At 43.0% G+C, this 24,165-nt stretch overlaps 1 protein-coding gene across 1 annotated transcript; it reads left to right on the top strand.

Moving 5' to 3' along the window:
• Positions 1–18,292: 18,292 nt before the first annotated feature.
• On the top strand, positions 18,293–23,488 carry LOC125544763 (probable E3 ubiquitin-protein ligase RZFP34). Its single transcript, XM_048708513.1, has 11 exons — positions 18,293–20,360; positions 20,456–20,543; positions 21,187–21,246; positions 21,336–21,368; positions 21,466–21,543; positions 21,637–21,680; positions 21,796–21,836; positions 22,338–22,420; positions 22,523–22,614; positions 22,705–22,810; positions 22,947–23,488. The coding sequence occupies exons 1-11, from the start codon at positions 20,191–20,193 to the stop codon at positions 23,049–23,051; spliced, it is 900 nt and encodes a 299-aa protein (XP_048564470.1). The 5' UTR covers positions 18,293–20,190; the 3' UTR covers positions 23,052–23,488.
• The last annotated feature ends 677 nt before the right edge of the window (positions 23,489–24,165 follow it).

Genomic DNA, 24,165 nt, shown 5'->3' with positions numbered 1-24,165 from the left:
CTCGGCCCCCGACGTCCCACCGTAACCGGGAACTCCCTGAAATTTTCCTCCCCCTCGCTTCTACCACGGTTTTTTCGGTCATGGACGGCCCAAAGAATGTCATGCAGCTGCGTCTCCGGTCCGCCCAGGATGAAAAGCCCATTTTCTGTCATGATTTTTTGTCATAGAAGTAGGAGCCCACCACATGTATGATGATACCGGGTTTTGTCACAATTATCGTCATAGAAGTGTCATATGTATGACGGAGAAAAAATTCATTCGGCCCAAAATATCATGGATGTGTCTTTTTTTTGTAGTGTAAAGCTAAAGATGTTAAGAATTTACCTCCTATTGAAGAAATACATGGTCTTAATTTAGCCCGTTGAAGAAATATATAATCCAAATCCTTCTCCTATTGAAGAAACTCGTGGTCTTGATAACCCGACACAGGTAGTAAAGGTAAATTCTCTCTATAGATATGATAAAGCTGTAATCTCATTTACTAAAATTGCTAGCCCATGCTTAGATGAGTTTGATAGATTTATGGCTAAGCAAGAAGATTTTAATGCTTATTTTGGTAGACAATTAAAATACAACTCAAATATGCTTGGACACTTCGGTGATTATATGGCTAATGTTAAAAGTGAACTTAAACTTATTAGTAAACATGCTTCTATGGTTACCACTCAAGTAGAACAAGTACTTAAAGCTCAAAATGATTTGCTCAATGAATTGAATAGTAAAAATAATGATAATGATGTTAGAGTGGCTACTAGAACTGGTAGAATGACTCAGGAACCTTTGTATCCTGAAGGCCATCCTAAGAGAATTGAGCCAGATTCTCGGAAAAATAATATAGATGTACCTAGCTCTTCTAAAAAGAAGAAAAAGAAAAATGATAGGACTTTGCATGCTTCTAGTGATCCTATTGTTGAAACACCTGAGAATCCAAATGATATTTCTATTTCTGATGCTGAAACACAACCTGGTAATGAACCTGAAACTAGTGATAATGCTAATAATAATGTTCATAATGATGCTCAACCTAGTAATGATAATGATATAGAAATTGAACCTACTGTTGATCTTGATAACCCACAATCAAAGAATCAATGTTATGATAAAAAAGACTTTGTTGCTAGGAAACATGGTAAAGAAAGAGAACCATGGGTTCAGAAACCCATGCCTTTTCCTCCCAAACCATCCAAGAAAAAGGATGATGAGGATTGTGAGCGCTTTGCTGAAATGATTAGACCTATCTTTTTGCGTATGCGTTTAACTGATATGCTCAAAACCAATCCTTATGCTAAGTATATGAAAGATATTATTACAAATAAAAGAAATATACCGGAAGCTGAAATTTCCACCATGCTTGCTAATTATACTTTTAAGGGTGGAATACCAAAGAAACTTGGAGATCTAGGAGTACCCACTATATTGTGCTCTATTAAAAGAAATTATGTTAAAACTGCTTTATGTGATCTTGGAGCCGGTGTTAGTGTTATGCCTCTCTCTTTATATCGTAGACTTGATTTGAATAAGTTGACACCTACTGAAATATCTTTGCAAATGGCTGATAAATCAACTGCTATTCCTGTCGGTATTTGTGAGGATGTGCCTGTTGTAGTTGCAAACGTTACTATTTTAACAGACTTTGTTATTCTTGATATGCCCGAGGACGATAGTATGTCTATTATTCTTGGAAGGCCCTTTTTGAATACTGCAGGGGCTGTTATTGATTGCACTAAAGGCAATGTCACTTTTCATGTTAATGGTAATGAGCATACGGTACACTTTCCGAGGAAACAACCTCAAGTCCATAGTATCAACTCAATTGGAAAAATTCCATCGATTATATTTGGAGGTTTTGAATTTCTTCTTCCTACTGTCAAGAAGAAATATGATATTCTTATTATTGGGGATGTGCATATCCCCGTTGAGGTAACCTAGTGTTATTCGAAATTTCTCCGGTTCCATGTTATTTGGAATGAGTTCGTTAACAAGACTTGATCAACCTTGTTAGTGGATTCCTTTTGATGATCATGAGATGGATGAAACTAGAAGGCACAACCTTTTGTACCCCACTTTTACTTTCTGCTATTAAATAAAATAAAAATAAATATTTTTATGTCTGTTATCTGATTAGCCGTGCAATATAAAAATACCTCGAAAATAAAAGTTCTCCAAATGCCCTGAAAATTAAATATGATTTTTTCTAGAATATTTGAGGATTTATGGAACAAAGAACACACCAGGGGGGCCAGCCACCTTGCCACGAGGGTGGAGGGCGTGCCTACCCCTCTAGGGCGTGCCCCCTGCCTCGTGGGCCCACGGTGGCCCTCCTCCACTTATTCCTGCACCCACACACTTCATCTTCCTCCCCAAAACACGAAAAACCAGCTCAAACCTGAGTCCAAGCTCATTTTGCTGCCATTTTCGATCTCCTTGCTCAAAGCACCTCTCACAAAACTGCTTGGGGAGATTGTTCCTTGGTATGTGAATCCTCCATTGGTCCAATTAGTTTTTGTTCTAGTGCTTTATTCATTGCAAATTTGTGTTGTTTAGGTGACCCTGTTCTTGAGCTTGCATGTCAAATTTATATGGTCAAAAGTAGTTTTGATGCATGATATAGGCCCTAAGCACTTGTAGGAGTAGTTGCTATCAATATTATTGAGTTTGGTTTACTTTTATTTTGAAGTTACTAAAAAATTACAGAATTTTTTAGAGGAATAAAAATGCTTAGGAAAATGTTCCAAGGTGGTTCTTCAAAGAAGCGAGGACCCAGGCTTGCAATGCGTGATGCTGACGAAGAGCCACCAAGAGACGCTCCAGCGCATCCTTGTGAGTGGCCTTTTGAAATTTTATGGATCAAGCGGGAATAAAAGAAGAATTCAACGCATATTTGCGTAACGCTGATCTCGTGAGCTTCGAGGAAGAGAAGTGCAGTCAGTATCATGAGCTCACTAGCTCCTTTGTGAGGAGGTTTGAATTTTCAACTTCACGTAATTCTCCAACGGTCCTGTTTGATCTTTATGATAAATCTTATACCATGGACTTAGAGGATTTTACCACTGCATGCAAACTTCCGCAATGGGGTAGTATAAGGGATCCTCGTAAATCTGAATTTAGAGATTTTCTTACTAACATAACTGTGGGAGAATCTAGAGATATTACACAAGCTACCATAGGGAGCATTCACTTTCCTGCTATACATTATTTTGCTCTATTTATAGGTAGATGCATAAATGGTAAAGATGAGTCAGGTCACATGTGTGTCCTTGATCTTAGTATTCTTAGGAGTGCTGTCTTAGGAGACAAATCATATAATTTGGGAGCCATTGTTGCACGTAGGTTGCATCTTAATAGACGTAATGGAGATTTCTTTGGTGGAATTTATGCAACCCGCGTAGCTAATTTTATTGGTATAGATGTGCGCGAAGATGATATTGAATTACCTCCTGTCTATCTAGATTTTAATGCTATGGTTCACCACCAGTTTGTCGAGAGGAACGAATCACCTCTCCAGTATCGATTAATCTTTGACAGACGTTGTGCTTTCTGTATTACTCTCCCCGCTCCTGCTTTCTTTAATTATCAGGCAAGAGGAGGATATACTATTACCAGAGAGGAGGCAGATGAGTACGAGAGGAGAGAGGAGGCCGCTCATCGCCATGCTGCGGCTTAGCAGGCGATAGCTGCTGCATCACGGTACGACCCCAGCTACTATTATGGGTATCCGCCAGGCCAGCCGTGGCCATAGACCAACTTAGGCCAAAAGCCTAAGCTTGGGGGAGTACGTATTTCTAACCGACATTACATTTATGTTCACACACTCATTGCTACATGTCGGTGCTCATACTTTTTCATTTGTATCATCCATGCTAGTTTATTTCCTTTTTATGCTTTCTTCTTATGTGTTTAATAAACCTTAAGAAAAACCAAAAAAATAGTTGTAGCTTTTAGCTAGTTTTAATTTCCATGCTTGTAGTAGTAATTAAAAAGAAAACCCAAAAAGATTTATTGTTCTTCTTTTGCTTGTTGGGAGCTTTCCCGTGTAAATAGTTTTATTTCTTTTCTTTTCTTTGGGGGTCAATAGGAGAAGACTATAATTAAATTGTTGAAGTGGCTTTTATATGCATTATTCTTGATCTGACAAAAGAGCCCATATTGCCCTGTCTTCTCCTGTTGATTGAATGCTTGCAGATTCCAGCTTAGTCCAATGCACGTGCACTATTATTATTATTCACCCTATTCGGTCGTGCAACTGAAAGGCAATTATGACGATATATGATGGACTGACTAAGATGAGAAAAGCTGTTATGAACTCGACCTCTTTTGTTTTTGTAAATATGATTAGTTCATCGTTCCTGATTCAGCCTATTATGAATAAACATGTTTGCAATGACAACTAGAGATCATAGTTTCTTATGCCATGCTTGATTAGCTATGAGTTATAATGGTTTACCTTGCGTGCCAACATGCTATTAAAATGGTTATCATGTGGTATGATAGGGTGGTATCCTCCTCTGAATGATTTAAGTGACTTGACTTGGCACATGTTCACGCATGTAGTTGAAACAAAACCAACATAGCCTTCACGATATTTATGTTCATGGTGGATTATATCCTACTCATGCTTGCATTTGGTGTTGATTAATTTTAATGCATGTTCATGACTGTTGTCGCTCTCTAGTTGGTCGCTTCCCAGTCTTTTGCCAGCCTTCACCTATACTAAGCGGGAATACTGCTTGTGCATCCAATCCCTTAAACCCCAAAGTTATTCCACATGAGTCCACTATACCTACCTATATATGGCATCTCCCTGCCGTTCCAAGTAAATTTGTATGTGCCAAACTCTAAACCTTCAAATAAATATCATGTTTTGTATGCTCGAATAGCTCATGTATCAACTAGGGCTGCATGTATCTTCCATGTTAGGCGGGTTATTCTCAAGAGGAGTGGACTCCGCTCCTCACTCACGAGATAAATGGCTAGTCACCGGGATACCCAGTCCCATGCTTTATGCAAACTAAATGAAAATAATTGCAAACAAAACTCCCACTGGGACTCTTGTTAGTTGGAGGCACTCGTTGTTTCGAGCAAGCCATGGATTGATGCTTGTGGTGGAAGGGGGAGTATAAACTTTACCATTCTGTTTGGGAACCGCCTATAATGTGTGTAGCATGGAAGATATCGCCATCTCTTGGTTGTTATGTTGACAATGAAAGTATACCGCTCAAAATATTATTCACCTCTATTTCAAAACCGAGCTCTGGCACCTCTACAAATCCCTGCTTCCCTCTGCGAAGGGCCTATCTATTTACTTTTATGTTGGGTCATCATCCTCTTATTAAAAAGCACCAGTTGGAGAGCACTGCTGTCATTTGCATTCATTATTGTTAGTTTACATTGAGTATGACTTGACTGGATCTCTTTTACCATGAATTACAATGTCTAGTCAGTCCTTGGTCTTTAAAGGTGCTCTGCATTTATGTTTTGCGGTCTCAGAAAGGGCTAGCGAGATACCATCCTGTTATATCATATTATGATTGTTTTGAGAAAGTGTTGTCATCCAAGTTTTATTATTATGGCTCGCTAGTTGATTATGCTATTGATATGAGTAAACTTGAGACCTATGCGTTATTGCAAATGTGGTTAGTTATAACCTTTGCTGAAAACTTGAATGCTGGCTTTACATATTTACAACAACAAGAGCAAACAGAGTTTGTAAAAGATTTTCTTTATCACTTTCAGTTTGTCAACTGAATTGCTTGAGGACAAGCAAAGGTTTAAGCTTGGGGGAGTTGAGACGTCTCCAACGTATCTACTTTTCCAAACACTTTTGCCCTTGTTTTGGACTCGAACTTGCATGATTTGAATGGAACTAACCCGGACTGACGTTGTTTTCAGCAGAATTACCATGGTGTTATTTATGTGCAGGAGCAAACGTTCTCGGAATGACCTGAAACTTCACAGAGACACTTTTCAGAAAATAAGAAAAATACCTGCCAAAGATGAAGGCCAAGGGCCCACCGTCTTGCCACGAGGGTGGGGGGCGCACCCCCTACCTCATGGGCCCCCTGTTGCGTCTCCGACTCCAACTCCACCTCCATATATTGAGTTTCGATGAGAAAAAACTTAGAGAGAAGAAATCATCGCGTTTTATGATACGGAGCCGCCGCCAAGCCCTAAAACCTCTCGGGAGGGCTGATCTGGAGTCCGTTCGGGGCTCCGGAGAGGGGAATCCGTCGCCATCGTCATCATCAACCATCCTCCATCACCAATTTCATGATGCTCACCGCCGTACGTGAGTAATTCCATCGTAGGCTTGCTGGACGGTGATGGGTTGGATGGGATCTAACATGTAATCGAGTTAGTTTTCTTAGGGTTTGATCCCTAGTGTCCACTATGTTCTGAGATTGATGTTGCTATGACTTTGCTATGCTTAATGCCTGTCACTAGGGCCCGAGTGCCATGATTTCAGATCTGAACCTATTATGTTTTCATCAATATATGAGTGTTCTTGATCCTATCTTGCAAGTCTATAGTCACCTATTATGTGTTATGATCTGTTAACCCCGAAGTGACAATAATCGGGATACTTACCGGTGATGACCGTAGTTTGAGGAGTTCATGTATTCACTATGTGTTAATGCTTTGTTCCGGTTCTCTATAAAAGGAGGCCTTAATATCCCTTAGTTTCCGTAAGGACCCCGCTGCCACGGGAGGGTAGGACAAAAGATGCCATGCAAGTTCTTTTCCATAAGCACGTATGACTATGTTCGGAATACATGACTACATTATATCAATGAACTGGAGCTAGTTCTGTGTCGCCCTAGGTTATGATTGTTACATGATGAACCGCATCCGACATAATTCTCCATCACTGATCCATTGCCTATGAGCTTTCCATATATTGTTCTCCGCTTATTTACTTTTCCGTTGCTATTGCTATCATCACAACAAAATACCAAAAACATTACTTTTACTGCTGTTACATTTTGCTACCGTTATCACGACTATCATATTACTTTGCTACTAAACACTTTGCTGCAGATATTAAGTTTCCAGGTGTGGTTGAATTGACAACTCAGCTGCTAATACTTGAGAATATTCTTTGGCTCCCCTTGTGTCGAATCAATAAATTTGGGTTGAATACTCTACCCTCGAAAACTGTTGCGATCCCCTATACTTGTGGATTATCAGTTGTGTGTCTTACGGGACCACGTCACCAATTGGGTGGTATTAGGATCTTTTATTCCTCGTCTATACTCTGGGACTCTGATCTCTCTTCTATTTTCGGGTTAAATGATTTTACTAACTCGAACATTAGGATCTCGTGATCACATCCTGCTACCACTTGAGCACTACGTTGGTTTTCCCCAAAGAGGAAGGGATGATGCAGCAAAGTAGCGTAAGTATTTCCCTCAGTTTTTGAGAACCAAGTTATCAATCCAGTAGGAGGCTACGCGCGAGTCCCTCGTACCTGCACAAAACAAATAAATCCTCGCAGCCAACGCAAATAGGGGTTGGCAATCCCTATAAGGCCACTTACGAGAGTGAGATCTGATAGATATGATAAGATAATATTTTTGGAATTTTTATGATAAAAGATGCAAAGTAAAATAAAGGCGAAGTAAATAGCAAAGGAAATAACTAAGTAGTAGGAGATCAATATGATAAAGATAGACCTGGGGGCCATAGGTTTCACTAGTGGCTTCTCTCGATAGCATAAGTATTCTACGGTGGGTGAACAAATTACTGTTGAGCAATTGACAGAATTGAGCATAGTTATGAGAATATCTAGGTATGATCATGTATATAGGCATCATGTCCGAGACAAGAAGACCGACTCCTGCCTGCATCTACTACTATTACTCCACTCATCGACCGCTATCCAGCATGCATCTAGAGTATTAAGTTAAAAACAGAGTAACGCCTTAAGAAAGCTGACATGATGTAGAGGGATAGACTCATGCAATATGAAGAAAACCCCATCTTGTTATCCTCGATGGCAACAATACAATACGTGCCTTGCTGCCCCTACTGTCACTGGGAAAGGACACCGCAAGATTGAACCCAAAGCTAAGCACTTCTCCCATTGCAAGAAAGATCAATCTAGTAGGCCAAACCAAACTGATAATTCGAAGAGACTTGCAAAGATAACCAATCATACATAAAAGAATTCAGAGAAGATTCAAATAGTATTCATAGATAGACTTGATCGTAAACCCACAATTCATCGGTCTCAACAAACACACCGCAAAAAGAAGATTATATCGAATAGATCTCCACAAGAGAGGGGGAGAACATTGTATTGAGATCCAAAAAGAGAGAATAAGCCATCTAGCTACTAACTATGGACCCGTAGGTCTGAGGTAAACTACTCACACTTCATCAGAGAGGCTATGGTGTTGATGTAGAAGCCCTCCGTGATCGATGCCCCCTCCGGCGGAGCTCCGGAACAGCCCCAAGATGGGATCTCATGGATACAGAAAGTTACGGTGGTGGAATTAGGGTTTTGGCTCCGTATCTGATCGTTTGGGGGTACGTGGATATATATATAGGAGGAAGGAGTACGTCGGTGGAGCAACAGGGGGGCCACGAGGGTGGAGGGCGTGCCTGGTGGGGGTGGGCGCGCCCCCCTACCTCGTGGCCTCCTATTTCCTTTCTTGACGTAGGGTCCAAGTCTCCCGAGTCTTGTTCGTTGAGAAAATCACGTTCCCGAAGGTTTCATTCCGTTTGGACTCCGTTTGATATTCCTTTTCTTCGAAACCCTAAAATAGGCAAAAACAGCAATTCTGGGATGGGCCTCCGGTTAATAGGTTAGTCCCAAAAATAATATAAAAGTGGATAATAGAGCCCAATAATGTCCAAAACAGTAGATAATATAGCATGAAGCAATCAAAAATTATAGATACGTTGGAGACGTATCACATCCGCCCGGAGAGCCCCTTATTTCAGATGGTCGATTGCTGCATCAGAAGATTCCGAAGATACTCTACGATATTCTCTCGAGACTTTGTGCCTGTTGCCTTTGCAATTCCCTACCACCGAAATATCCTTATGGATAACTACACACACTTGCCAATCTTACATTCTATCCCATTGATCCTGTTATTACCAGATGCCCTGAACTGCTCTCCTTCGTTCCGAGAATCCTTTGAGCTTACTGCATTGCAGTTCCTTGTCATCTGGATACCCCTACAGATAACTTTGTGCACCTATCGAGTATCCGCTCATCCTCAGTTGATTCATGTACTTCACAAAAGTCTTCGTAATACCGTTCGTTCTTGTGAAAATCCTCAACAGCCTATTGTTCTTGAATTTCTTGCTTGCTTTCATTATGGTTAGTACCATAAGTCTAGTAATCTTATTGTCAGCCTTTGTCATTATCATTTTGAGTCCATTGTTACAATATGTTGCGAATGCTCGCAATCCTCAATCAGATCCTAGAATTCATCCTTCTGGCTCAGACGTCATTTTAACATGTGCTGAATCTCGATCAATCAAGTCGCCATCGATTGTACCCCTAAGGCTATTCTACCTATCCATCCCTAATCAGAGCATTGCTTCTGATCCCTTGTCTTGGAATTCATAATTCCTTTGCAATTGAGCTTTGACTTAGTCAGTTGTTTCTATAATCTGATCGCGTTGCATTCTTCTTCCTCTGGTTGAATATTGATGCTCACATCGGATCCCTTGTGGACCACCAGACCCCCTTTTTCGGATTTTATCCGACAACGTCCTTCATATTCAATAAGCTTGTGATCTTTTCCTCGGATACATAATGCTTTTGGTAAATTGTATCCTCCGCTTTCTCAAGCGTGCTCTACTACCGAGCTTGTGTTATTTATTCTTGAAATTTATGGTATATGTTCCTAAGATGCCCCAATGGGTTGAACCTATGCCTTCCCTAATCTGTGTGAACTCGAAAGTTATGCGGGTATACTCTACTGGCTTTTCGTCAGATAAAATTTCAATACTACAGCTTCATCAAGAGCGAGAAGTAAAATGAAAGGTTATGCATTGTAGAAGTGGGAGTCGACCCTGAACCTTGTGTTCATGCCCACGGACACAGTATGGGACTTATCATGAAAGCTTCTTACAAGGATATTTAATCATTTGAATAATTCTTCCGGTATCGTGAATTGGATCCCTTGTAGTTATTGTCCCGACCATATTTCCTCCTTGATCCCATTTACTGGGTAAGTTACAATTACTTATCCTCTGCAAATCATTCCCCGTTCCAACCTCTACTCCGATTTACCTTCTGGCATTACACCTAGTACTTGATACTGGGAAGCTTTATACCCCATCACATCATTCCTAGCCTGATCGGCTATATTTTTATCATGTCAACTTTTTAACTGTGCTACCTGGTCCTTATGCCCGGAGCAACTTTCGACGATGAGCTAAGCTTACGTCGATCTTCCTCATCTTATCATTTCTCCTTGAACAACAAGCTTAATTTCGAGTTTGTGTCGTACCCATGGTTCCAATAACCTTTCGATTCATCATTCCTCTGACTGGATGTCATCGCCGATCGATTACATCTTCATGAAATCTCTCGACAAATGTGTCATGATCATCATCAACATTCCGAGCTTTTCCAGGATATCAATCGAATTCATGATGAGAAATACAATCCTTCCCCTCGATGATTTGTGTTATCATCGACAACATTCTTGTCCTTTCCCCAACACAAACTTGTTCATATAATATTACATCCTTTTTTGGCATGTCAATGGATTTTGGCTGAGCCCGTCGGCCACACCCTCATGTGTTCCCTGCTAAAATTGTATGACTTATTTTCTAAATTGTTTTCAATGGATCCTCGGTGTATCCAAAGTCTGACCTTTGCTTGAAACCATGTGAATGCTATCTCGAGGCATGTCTGCGGTAATCCGATCTCCAATAAGAACATTTGAAGCACGATACTAAAATTTTCTTTATCAATTATCCAAACATCGTTGTATGGGTAATGTCATGAAATTTCTTTCCCCTTACCTAAATGGTTTTATACTTCTATCCTGTCATGGATATCATGCTCTGCTTATCCTTGGGGAGGATATACCCCCGAAATATGTGTTCAAACACATTTTCCTTTCCATTGTTCTGTTTAATCTGACAATTACATTTTCCTTTCCATTGGTTTGTTTAGACCTTATTGTGATCTATAGTATATAAGTAGTAATATTTCCCTACTTATGTAAACACCTCGTTGTATCACTCTGTCAGTAAGACCCTGTTACTATTGTTGATGACATTCCGGTAGCCACCGATGGGCGAGAACTTTGCCTAATGGCCTGCCTCGTTCAACAAGCAGGAAAATGGTTCTCTTCGTCCCTCGCCCTTGGTACCGACGTTGTTGCCGACATAACTGTCAGACTACCCTCTGACATGTCGTGCTATCATGACCGTGCAAGATGTCGTCGCTCCTATTTTAACCCACATGGTGGGCCCATAACCCACATTTCCATAGGATCGGAACCTGACTCTCATGTATATCCTTTATTCCGAAGTATCATTTGCTCTTGGCTTTGTGTGTTGTCACGAGCCACCGTCCGATAGATGATCTATTCTCGATGCTCTGAACCCCCTTCTCACACTCTGTTCAGGTATCGATCGTTTGTCCATTCACTTGAAACTTCCTATTGTACCTTCATATTTTGCTCTCGATGTTTTCTTAAGTTTCAACTCGAGAGATACTTCTGGCACATTCCCATTGTTCATTAGATAATTAACTCTATAAGGGTTAGTTCTCCCGAAGTTACTCTTTACTTTCCCACTTAAATCTCGGGACGAGATTTCTTGTAGTGGAGGAGATTTGTAACATCCCCAGCATCACACTACAGTAATCTCCCCTTAATGAAGGTCATGTCACCATGATCATCATGCCAAAATGCCACTTGTCCAAAAATCTGCTTCAAATTCAAATTCTAAGTGCATGTCAAATATTTGCTTCTTCTTTCATAAAATAGTTCACACTATGGCAAATATTCTCTAAGTATTTGTCATGATGAAACCTACCTCTGTTGGATTCCAAAAATGCTCCTGGAAATTATTTGAGTGGTCCAACAATAATTAAATTGGCCTTTTTCAAGTTCTAAAAGTTCTTAAACATTTCCAAATGCTCAAAACAATTTTTGTGCAACTTCACAATATTGCAAAGTATTTATTGTGGCATGTGGCACATTTTTCAAGAGTCATATGGTGCTCGGAATAATTGCAAAATAGTAAGCTATCCTTTTTATAAAAAATAATAATAATAAAAGAAACAAAAATAGAGAAAAGGAACCCCCCTAACTCCCCCACGACCCCCACTCCCTCTGCTCGACCCCCCCTTCTCCCACTTCCCCGATCCCCTTCTTCCCCCTTCCGATCTGGGAGCCCCGTCGGCCTCGTCCCGACCCCGCCGCCTCTCCCCGGCGACCACGCCGCCCCACTCCTCGACGCTGGCGCCTCGCCTCATCACCGACCCCAAAGCTGCCGGATCGAGCCGCGCCCCGCCGCCTAGACACCGCCGCCCCAAGTCGCCGTCGCCCGTTGCCCCGAGTCGACAGACCACCTCGCCGTCGGACGCATCTTGTCTCGGAGCCGCCCCCGTCGCGCCGAACCTCCCAACATCGCCGTCGTCCCCGACCTCCGTCAAGCCCATTGCCCCGACCCCTGCTCCGCACGGTGAGGCCACGGCCTCCCTCTCCTCCTCCCCGCGAGGTCGCGCTCGCCCGTGCCCGCCGTCGCTCCCTGGCACCCCTGACGCTGCTCCTCTGTCGCCCGCTCGTCCCGCGCGTGTGTTCCACCGCGCTGCCCCGCGCCTGGCGCCGCTCGACTCGTCCCCGCGCGCCTCGCCCATCTGCTCCCGCTCCGTTCCGCCCCTTGCCAGGTGCAGCCCGCGCGCTGGCTGCGCCCAGCGCCTCGCCCGCCGCTGCAACACTCCGCCACGTCCACTGTCACCTCGCCTCGCGCCACCGCCTCCCCTGCTCCGGCCACCTCGGCCATGGCCTCGCCCCTCTCCTGGCGTCGTCGTTGGCCGTTGGCCGCGCGCGCCCCACAGCCTCCACCGGCCGCCCGTGCGCCTGCTCTCCTCGCCCGGGTCCAGTCGCCCGCGCCCTGCCGCCCGCGCCGACATGCGTCGTGCGCGCTCCGCGCCCGTTCGGGCTACGCCGCACCCAGCGCCCGCTAACCCGCATGAGCCCCCTGGGCGAATGACACGCGGGGCCCAGCCCCCATAACGTTTAAAAAAGAAGAAGAAGAATTTAAAAATATTAATAAATAAAAATATTAATTAATTAATTAACTTAATTAATTATGTTTAATTAACCATTTTAATCTTGTTAGTCAACCTATTAACTATCTAATTAGTCTAACTAAAATTGTTAGTTAACTAGGCAGTATGACAGGTGGGCCCCACCCCTGTTGACCAGTCAAACTTTGACTGGTCAACTGGGACCCTCCTGGACCCACATTTCACCCTCTGGTACACCTTAGTGTACACAGATCTGGGTGCACATAGCATTTTAACTTTTAATTTCAAATTAATACTGATTCTAGAATATTGTTAAAACTTTAGAAATTCGTAAAAAATAAACCGTAACTCGGATGGAAAAACTTTGTACAGGAAAGTTGCTCAGAACGATGAGACGAACCCGGATACGCAACCCGTTCGTCCGCCACGCCTCCCTAACATAGTGAACACGCAACTTTCCCCCTCCGGTTCATCTGTCCGAAAACACAAAACACAGGGAATACTTTCCCGGATGTTTCCCCCCTTTGCCAGTATCGCCTGGTACTGTGTTAGGTCACCCCTGGCACCGCGTTTTGCCTTGTTATGTTTTGTGATGCTTTGTTTGCCCCGTATTTACTGTTTCTCCCCTCTCTTCTTCTCCGGTAAACCCCGAGACCGACGTTGATGCGACTGAGTAGGACTACATCCCCGACGACCCCTCCTTGCCAGAGAAACCAAGCAAGCAAACCCCCCTTGAGCATTCCGATATCGCCCATTTCTTTCCCTCTCATGCTTGCATTAGAACTGCTACTGCTTTATGTATGATCCTACTCTGATGCATAGCCTGTTTTTGTTACCTGCTTTCATACCTTACCTGCTTATCCTAAACTGCTTAGTATAGGTTGGTTAGAGACCTCACCTTGTCCCAGTTGCCTCACTTTATGTTCGATGACTCGATCAACGTGATCGACGTTCAGGCCCCGACACCGCACATCACCCCCCTAGTTGTACGACTCTGCATAGTTACCATCGAGTGCCGAGGGTGGAACCTCTTACATCACTCCTGATGGAACCTCTATAGTGTAGCTATACGGTCGAGGTCATCGAGGGTGATTTCCTCCTTAACCACTTCCATTACGGCTCTGCCGTGCAACCCCTCAAGTGTGAACCTCGAGGGTGGATCCTCTTACGTTCACCTTGATGATAACATCGAGTGGAATTCACCGGGGGTGATTCCTCGGGTTTTCCCCTTGGTTTTAGACACACGGTTACTATGGTTACTATGACTTTACCATGAACCATGTTACTAAAGACGGTCGGCCCTGAGGGGTACCCGCGAGCTTAATAGCGGGTGATGTGGAGACGGGTTGACCTGGAGGGTGCCCAAGAGATACTTACGAGGCGTGGCCGGGCATTCCTAGCCCTTGCTGCAAGTACTCGAGACGGGGCAACGGGGTCACATCTTTCGTGAGTCTCTGCTTGTTACCGCGTGCTCCTAATCCACTACGATTTGGATATTTGATCCGAGGGGCCTCTGGCCTGATAGCACTAACCATCATATGGGCATAGTATGGGCGTTCTGCATCGTATACATCAGCCGAAGCTTAATCGACGTCAGCGACTGAGCGGCACGCGCCGGGTTGGACTGTGTAAGCACCTGCCTTTTTGAAGGAGGTAGCTACGTCTGCTCACCGGCCGCCCACGCAACATGCAGGAGTTCCCGGGGCGATGGCCCATGACCCCTGGGGGCATAGGTTTAGTCCGGCGTGCTGGCCTCTCTATTAAGCCTAGGTCGGGTTGCGGGGTATTGTTTGGTCAAGGCCGGGCATGACCCAGGGAAGTGTGTCCGGCCGGAGTTAATCAAGCGTGGTGGGTAAGTTGGTGCACCCCTGCAGGGAAGAAAACATCTATCGATAGCCTGTCCTACGGTAACGGACACTTGGAGTTGTATCCCGATCGATACAACTAGAACTGGATACCTGAGATGAGAAATGGATTGTGAATGAGAAATGGATAGTATGGCTCTAGGATTGCTTTCTCGCAGGGAGTCGAGAAAAGATCTCTGGCCGAGGTTGATAACACTACCACTACATTACATTATGTTGATATGTACTCTTCTATATGCTTGAAGATGCTAGTCTTCGATAGGCTAGGCTTTCCCCTTCTCTTCTGGCATTCTGCAGTTTAGTCTACAGATACAACCCATTCATTTGATACAGATGCATACTTAGTTTAGATCTGATGTAAGTCTTGCGAGTACTTTGGATGAGTACTCACGGCTGTTTTGCTACCTCTTTTCCCTCATACCCGTTTGTTGCGACCAGATGACGGATCCCAGGAGCCAGACGACACCACTGATGACTACTGCTACCCCGAGAGTGCCTACTACTACGTGACGGCCGCTGACGACTTGGAGTAGTTAGGAGGCTCCCAGGCAGGAGGCCTTGCCTTTTCGATCGATATTGCTTTTGTGCTAGCCTTCTTAAGGCAAACTTGTCTAACTTATGTCTGTACTCAGATAATGTTGCTTCCACTGACTCTTGTGTATTCGAGCCCTCGAGGCCCCTGGCTTGTAATATAAAGCTTGTATTATTTTATTTGTGTCTAGAGTTGTATTGTGATATCTTCCCGTGAGTCCCTGATCTTGATCATACACATTTGCGTGTATGATTAGTGTATGGTCGAATCGGGGGCGTCACACTGGTGGTGGTGATGATGATGATGATGACGACAATGATGATGATGTTGACGTCCCCTTGTGCTTGGTGGTGAAGATGATGATCTCCTCCTTTGCCAATCTGTCCTCTGGATCGCTTCGGAATATAGGGTGTATGTTCTCCTCTGATCCCCGATCAGATTTCACGGGATGGAAGTAGTGAACGAGGCGACGACGTTGGCACCTCATACGACCACCGCCCATACGAGCGGGCGCGCTCGTATGGAACATCGTCTTTTGCTTTGGAGGCGCCACAGGGACCCCTCCTTTGATCCCTTTGAGTCATTCTTTTATGGTAGTTGATTATCACATTAAATACATCATTTCACTATCATTTCCTGGGATTTTTTTTATAAAATATTATTTGCTCCAAAAGGCGTTACCTGTGGAATACCAACAAAAAGAAGTACATGAACGCAATAAAATTCCACAAAGCCTACCGTGTAGGCGCAAAATAATTATCAAAACCATCACATAAATTGGACTCATCACCTGGCCGCAACCTGACTAATATGGCCCACCTATTTGGCACGATCGAGGATGGCTGCCAGCGCATCCGCTACAACGTTAAATAACAAGTCGGATAATGGATCCCCTTCCCTCTCATTTCTAAAGAAGGATCCAACTTCTCTATTGATTTCACCATCATTTGTCCACCTCGGACTAACAACATCATCCAACTGGTTCACATGGGATCAAACCCTTTCTTATAAAGAACCTATCTAAGCTGGTGGTATGCTTTGTCAAAAACTAAGTCTAAGATAAACACCTCCGCTCTGGAGCATCTAATCTCATGCAACACGACCACACCGTCCAGGATACATGCACCCCGGTCCCCGGATGAAGGCCGTTTGGTTATGATGAATTACTTTATGTGCCACCGGGTTCAGTCTAGTGGCGAACCCTTTTGCCAATAGATAGAAACTCACATTTATCAAGGTTCTTGGCTGATATTGATGAATACTATCGCCCAACTCACCTTTGATAGTAAAGCCAACACCCCACAGTTTAGACGCTTACTGTCAATTAAACCACCAGTGAAATCGTCAACTAAATCGAAAACATTACTCCCCCACAACTCCTCAAATTTTCTCATAGAAAGTCACGGGAAACCCATCTAGACAAGGAACCATACCTGTTTGCATTTCCTTAAGGTTATTCGTGATCTCGCAAAGAGAAAACATCTACTTCGGAAACAGAAATATCCACATTAATAGCGGGGGCAAACCTCCTAAATAGAACATCGCGTCTTCCATAACTTCCTGTAATGATCATTAACGTGTTTTCTAACAAGCTTAAAAAGATACCCAAAGAGAAAAAATGAGAGTGATTGTTCATGAATTAACTCTTGTATCAAACTCATGACATATGCCTATTTGGCATCTCCGATGCGAACTCAAAGCCTATGTTTTTCTTTCTTAAATGATTAAAACCCAAAGTCTATGTTGTTGAGATATGCTTCCGCAAAATCTCAATATGGGTGCCAGAGTCGATATGAGCAACCAATATCTTGTTTGATTGCAGATCCTTGGAAGCTTCGTCATCATTATAATCAGCGTCCATTCCTGCCTGCTGTCCCTTGAAGAAAATTCCCGTTGATGTGCCCTTGTGCACACATCAGCCCCTAATAATGCTAAAAATCATCATTCATTGGTTTGCATACGCCCGCCACACAAGAGCGTCATCGTCGTATTCATATTGGCTGGTGAATGGCAATCATAAGTCCAATAATGGCGAACCAATAATTTAGTCCACGTAAGAGGTAAAAGTGGCCTCGTCACGTACAAATTACGAGCACCCTGCAAAACTCGAAACTGTACAGCCGTTATGCGTTGGCAAGCTAGCGTTGGCTTGAAAAGAGCTCGTCTAGCTAGACACGAAAAGAGGATCCACGATAGTTATCCACGTGATGCAAACTCACGGTTGCGTTGCGTGGCGTGACTCAACTGATCTGGCCAAAACTGGAGGTGGCCAGCTCGGCCAGCTTAGTACGATGTCGATGCCTCCCCAAATTGGAAATTGGAAATGGGACAGGGATGAGCACGCTGTGCCACTCGATGACTCGATCGTAGTACTACGTGACAGGGCATAATTCCACGTACCCATTTTATTTCCTTGATTGAAACGATACCGAATCCAGTCCACGCCGGGCTGCTCCTCCCATCCACTTGCGTCCTCGTGGGCGGGCTGGTGGGCCTGTGGGCGGTGGATAGTGCAACTTTGATATTTTTCGTCGGCCTAAAACGTACGCAGCAGGGTAAGGCCGAAACCTCCCCTCCCCAAGGCCAGCCAGGTCCGCGTCACCTCACCCGAATCCTCTGGAAACCGTGTGCCCTCAGCCTCCGTTTAAATACCTCCCCCATAAGCTTCCAGTCTGACAAATCTCTCTCGCTCAGCTTACGCCACTCCTATACTAATCCCCCAAAAAAAACTCTCACAGCTTTCGTCCCGACCCACTCTCGATTCCCCTCCCCGAAACGCCGCTCCAGGATTCAGCCGCGATCCGATCGCCGAGGCGACCGCGCCGTCCCGCCCACTCGATTCGGTCGTGTGCGCGCTAGGAAGTTCGTCCGTCACGCGCCTCGCGGTTTTGTGTTCGTTTTCCCGTTCTGGTTTCCTGTGGCTCGCTCGGTTACCGCTTTTAATCTTATAGCTAGCTCGATCCATCTGTGTTACTGTGTAGGTATGTGTGTTCTTCTGATTGCCTGCGCCTGAAGTAGATGCTGGTCATGACTAACTGCTTGATTGATGGATTGCTTGATTTTGGTTGTGGTGACTAATTTCCTAATTGGATTTAATCCTGCTCCTCAATTGGTTCGTTGACTGCTGCTTGATGTTATTGATGTGCATCCCGAAAATTCGATCCAGTTCACTTTAAACCAGTGGCGTGGGTTCCATCTATTTACTGGCCACGACTATTTCTATTTGGGCGTGTGGGATCATGGCTGCACAGAGCATTATCAGTAATTCACACTAGTACCATGTATTTATACATACGGCCGATGAAGCGGCATGAGCTGTGCAAATGGACTCCTGTTATTTCAGAAATTTTGAACTTCGTAGATCCTATCATACGTCCTATATTTTTGGATTGAACTGGCAACTTATATCCTTCTTGATCACACTCGTGCTGTTCTGGCTAATCCAAAAGTACCATGGACACTGGGCCACTGCATTTTGCTTCCTCTCCATGTGCCTGAAACGGTGCCCCTGTTTTGGTTCCTCATTCAACTCTCATTTGTGCTTTTGTTTTCGTTCACCAATTAAAAAAAAACAGTGGATATGCTTGTAAAAACGTGTTGAGGGCTCATTCTCGAAAAGAAAAAGAAAAACAAGGTTGAGGGGAAACTATCACTCTTCTAGACAAGTTACCTTCAGGCATCCTAGTTAAAGAGAGCATGTCCAGAAGGCAGCAACTTGCCGACTACTTACTTGCTGCGTGCAGCATTGGTTACTAATTTTTTTTACTGCTTTGGCACAGAGTTGGGGGAATTCACTTATGCAGGTTCTTTCAATGATGCTGCTTCACTAGTTACTGAGACGATCCCTATTCAGTAGGAAATTGTAGATAGGTTACATTTCAGGTACAAACCACTGAAGTCTTAATTAGGACGCTGGCTTTCTCAAGATGTTCTTGATGGGAGAATTAGAGGAAGTTTAGTTTATTTGCGGATATTGCACGACTTTAAACCAATGTTTGGACAAGTTTCTTCCGTTCAAGATGAAGCCGGTGGCTGCTGGAGGTAGGCTTCCTTGTAATCTGACTTCTTAAGGGACCTTTCTGTTCGATAAAAACATTCAACGACGGTACTAGCTAACACGTCAAAACCTTATCATGAAACCATCCCATCGCCTTCACTTTTTTTTTCCTGGCATTTGATGCTCTTGCCTGTTCCTCTTGCCAGAGAACGGGGGGCCAGCACCACGGTAAAACAGATGCAGATGGATCACTGTGTACGAATTGCTTGGAAATTCTTCTCTGGATGGATATCAGTTGTGTAATTTGTTTTCTCACAGCTCACAATCCAGCTAGTTTCTTCTAGCTGTGACTATGAGGTTTTTGCTGATTGGAGCAGTCCGGCGTTGCTTTGGTCTTGTGTCAATATGCCTGGTCTTCAGCAGTATTCAGCAACCAGAACTACATGCAGTGGTTTCCTCTGTGACTGCATTCTCTATTGAGAGTCATCCTGCTAAATGCATAATACTTGCAGGTATTTGTGTTGCATTTGCAACGCGATAGCTTTTGTGCTACCAAACAGCCGACATGGGTGCCGTGCAGCTCGAGTCTGTTGCTGCTCAACATGCACATGCTAAGCTAAATGTGGATTCACTTCCTCAAGGCCCTTCGTTGTTTGATGGAAATGACACAGCCAGGATTGATGGTTCTAAGTCTGATGAGTACGAAAGATTTGAGAAGGGATTAATGCAGTATGGGTATGTCCTATTATCTCATGAGTCAATCCGCTCACAGTAATGAGTTCCTTGATAAATTATTGTCGTGAGAACTTTACAAGCATGTGCTGTTGCAGATGTGCGCATTACCGAAGGAGATGCCGCATACGAGCTCCATGCTGCAATGAGATTTTTGATTGCCGGCACTGCCACAATGAATCAAAGGTACAATTTCAAGAACAATGTCTTGAGTTTTTAATTTTGCATTCATATTCTCAGTGGTTGTAAGGCCGGAAACTAGAATTGATGATAAGTTTGTACATGGGGTTTGATTAGAGCTTTGACTGTTGTTTATGCTGCTATTTGAATCTCACGGTGGAAAAATAATCTGATTTAGTACATGTTATGTGCTGATTCAAGGACACTATTAACATTAACGGTATGTTGGGAGCTATAATATCGTGTGATATGTCGAAACATCATTAACATTTAAGCTTGACAATTAATATGATCAAGTCTTGTTCTATCTCTTGATTTTTTTTCTGGATGCATGTAAGGTTTTCCACAAATGATCTATACTTTCTATTATGGTTTAAGTGTTCATATTTTTGTTCTGGAATGATTTTTAAAAATATAGAGAGTCATATTAACAGCATGTTGGGAGCTGTAATATCATGAGATAGAACACCATCCACATATTGTTAACCGTTGTTCTATTTCTTGGTACATCTCTTATACTTTGCTTATATTGTGTATAAGTTTTTTCGTAAAAGATTATGCGTTCTGTTACGGTTTAAGTGCTCATTATTTGTTCTGGATTTTATTTTATTTGGAAAATGTGGAGAAATAATGTACTATGTATTCACAGAATTCGATTAAAATTGATACTCCTAGGCGACATGAACTTCCACGCCATGAACTGCAGCAGGTTTGTTTTGTTTTGTTTTGAGGTATACCACTACTTTGCAACCCTCGTTACTCTTACAGTCATGCTGAGTTGGTTCTTGATCTAAGCAGGTCATATGCTCATTGTGTGGCACTGAACAAGAGGTTCGTGACTGAACCATAGTCATTGCTTCATAAAAGTAGTGTTTTCCTGTATAGCGTCAATGTATCATGACGATGCTTCTTGCTTATCTGTTGCCAGGTACGACAAATATGCATCAACTGTGGTGTATGCATGGGAAAGTATTTCTGTGAAGTGTGCAAGCTCTTTGATGATGATGTGAGTAAGAGGAGTTTCCAGTTTTGGGTGTTTTGTCTTCTTTGATCAAGTTGTGGCAGTATGCCGTGCTAAGACTTAATTTTGTGATTCCAGGTCTCAAAACAGCAGTATCACTGCCATGCGTGTGGAATATGCAGGTATGCAATTTTTTCCTGGATAATTTCCAGTATTGGAATTGTATGGATGTATCTCTCTGAACTATTTCTTTTTTAAACTTGTGTTTAAATTTGAATTTCGTTCTTATCTTTGCAGAATTGGTGGCAGGGAGAATTTCTTCCACTGCTCAAAATGTGGTAATGCGTCGCTCCTGTGTCTAAAATTGCTTTCTTGAAAGTACAATGTACTAGTATGATGTCATGTAGGAGGCTTGCTGCAGCATGTTTGTGCACGTATATTTGTTTGTAGACTTGTGCGGTTACACAATGTTTCGTGACTTGTAGTTGATTTGGCCAGAAAATAACAAGAATTGTTCTCAGAGATATTTTCATTTTGTTGTGCGTTATAAATTACTAGGTGAATAATGCTATATAGTATTTTTCAACTTTCAACTCCAAAATCCACGAATTTATTAGTCTATTCCTCAAGTTCTTTAGTCATTCTAAAGCCTTAACTATACTATAGTTCACTTCTGTTTTTGAAAGAGTGTACATTTTATTCGTGCTACCTTTGTTTAAAAAATCTCAGTTTAATCGGGCTTATGTCATTTTTTATGTTTACGAATCAGTTTCATATAACTGTAATCACTTTATTCCATTCAGTTGGTTTAACCCTTCTTGTTTATGTATCTCATGCAGGATGTTGTTATTCCAAAGTGTTGAAGAACAGTCATGCATGTGTTGAAGGAGCCATGCATCATGACTGTCCAATCTGCTTCGAGGTTGGTGTTCAGTTGCTCATTTGTATTGCAGCATATTGTTTGATGAATGGCTTAATTTCTGATTTCAAATTATCTTCTGGCTGACCCTGTCATGATTTCCAGTACTTGTTTGAGTCGAGAAATGATGTCTCTGTTTTGCCATGTGGTCATACAATTCATGAAAAATGCCTGAAAGAGATGAAGGAGCATTGCCAGTAAGTTTAACTTGGCCTTTCGATATACGCTGGTTTATCATGTGTAGAACTAGGCCTATGGCAGCTGCCATGTCTAAAACCAAATTTTAGATTTGCATGCCCGCTCTGCTCCAAGTCGGTATGTGACATGTCGAAGGCATGGGAAAGACTGGACGCGGAACTAGCGACTCTGTCAAACTCCTTCGACGATAAAGTGGTAATGTTCTCGTTTCACGTCGTTTTCTCATACGAGCATCATACTCGGCACATTGTTAACCAATTTCATTGCTAGATAATTTGAACTGAAAAGTTAAATATGTTGGCCGCTGCTGATCCACTTTTCCTGGTTGTAGGTTCGCATATTGTGCAATGATTGTGGGGCAGTATCAGAGGTGCAGTTCCACTTAATTGCACATAAGTGCCATAGTTGCAAGTCGTACAACACCCGGCAGATTTGAAGTAGTGAAGCCCTGGAGGGATTGTACATTCTTCCTGGAAGTTGGTGAGAGTGCTACGGCGGTGGAGATTCATTCATCTACGTGATGTTTGCTGCGAAGGCACATCACTGGACAATTTATCTGCGTCCACTGCAGTTAGCAGCCGTGGTTGTCCTTCATTAGTTTCTTCATCGTTTCTGTTAGTTCAAAAAGTGTGTAACAGTTTCCGCGTTTCCGTTCAAGCCTTGCATATTTCAGCACAACGTGGCAGACTGGTAGAATTGTGCTCTACTCGATTGGCATCATTTCCTCGGCATTGGTCAGGTCTGCAACGGATAGGATCTCCTCTCCAGGGAGAGTGGTGTGTGCATGCAGCAGGCTGTGTGGCGTAGGGTTTATGGTTGCAAAATGTCTTGATCAACAATTTCAATTTCAGTGATCACCAAGTTGGGCTGTCATTTCCGGGCCTACATTGTTGCAGCTTTTTCATTCAGTTTATTGCATGCCTTGCCGGTTAATGTTCCTGGCACCTCTTTGGGAGGATTGTTATCTGAGCAATGCTGTTGATGCAAAAGCTCGGCAGAGGCAACTCCTCGCTAGGCGTGGAGTCGTGTAGGTTCCTCGAATGGCGGTACTGCCAATGCTAGTTAGGGTTCTTGGGCTTCATAGAGATGTTATTTTAGGACTAAAAATATTTGTTTAATCGTATGCAACTCTTTTCTTAGAGATACATTCTGTATAAGTATTTCAGCTCAGTTGAAATTATGAGATAGATTTCCCCCGCAAAAAGAAAGAAGTTATGAGAAAGATTCAATTATTCTAGTATGTTGTAGCAAAAAACATTATTTCAATCATATTGTACACAAGAGGGCAATTATGCAAATGTTCAAGTCCTCAAACAGAAAAAACTGAATGTTTTTTTTACAACACACATGTTCATGTCTTTTATACGTGTACACAAAATTTCGTGAAGAAACAATGTGTTGTGAGTTGTGACCTAGGAAAAAAAAGTGCCCTACAAAGCTTATATTGTATTTTGTCGTATCATTTGTAGCTTCACAAAAATTTACACGCAGTCATAACAAGTTTGTTACAAAAGAAAAATTAAGAAATTTTGTACCCCTGAAAGCAAAAA

Source organism: Triticum urartu, chromosome 3, assembly GCF_003073215.2.
Source record: "Triticum urartu cultivar G1812 chromosome 3, Tu2.1, whole genome shotgun sequence".
Classification (NCBI taxonomy): domain Eukaryota; kingdom Viridiplantae; phylum Streptophyta; class Magnoliopsida; order Poales; family Poaceae; genus Triticum; species Triticum urartu.
Note: the sequence above shows the minus strand (reverse complement) of the source record. Positions and strands in the feature narration are given on the sequence as shown.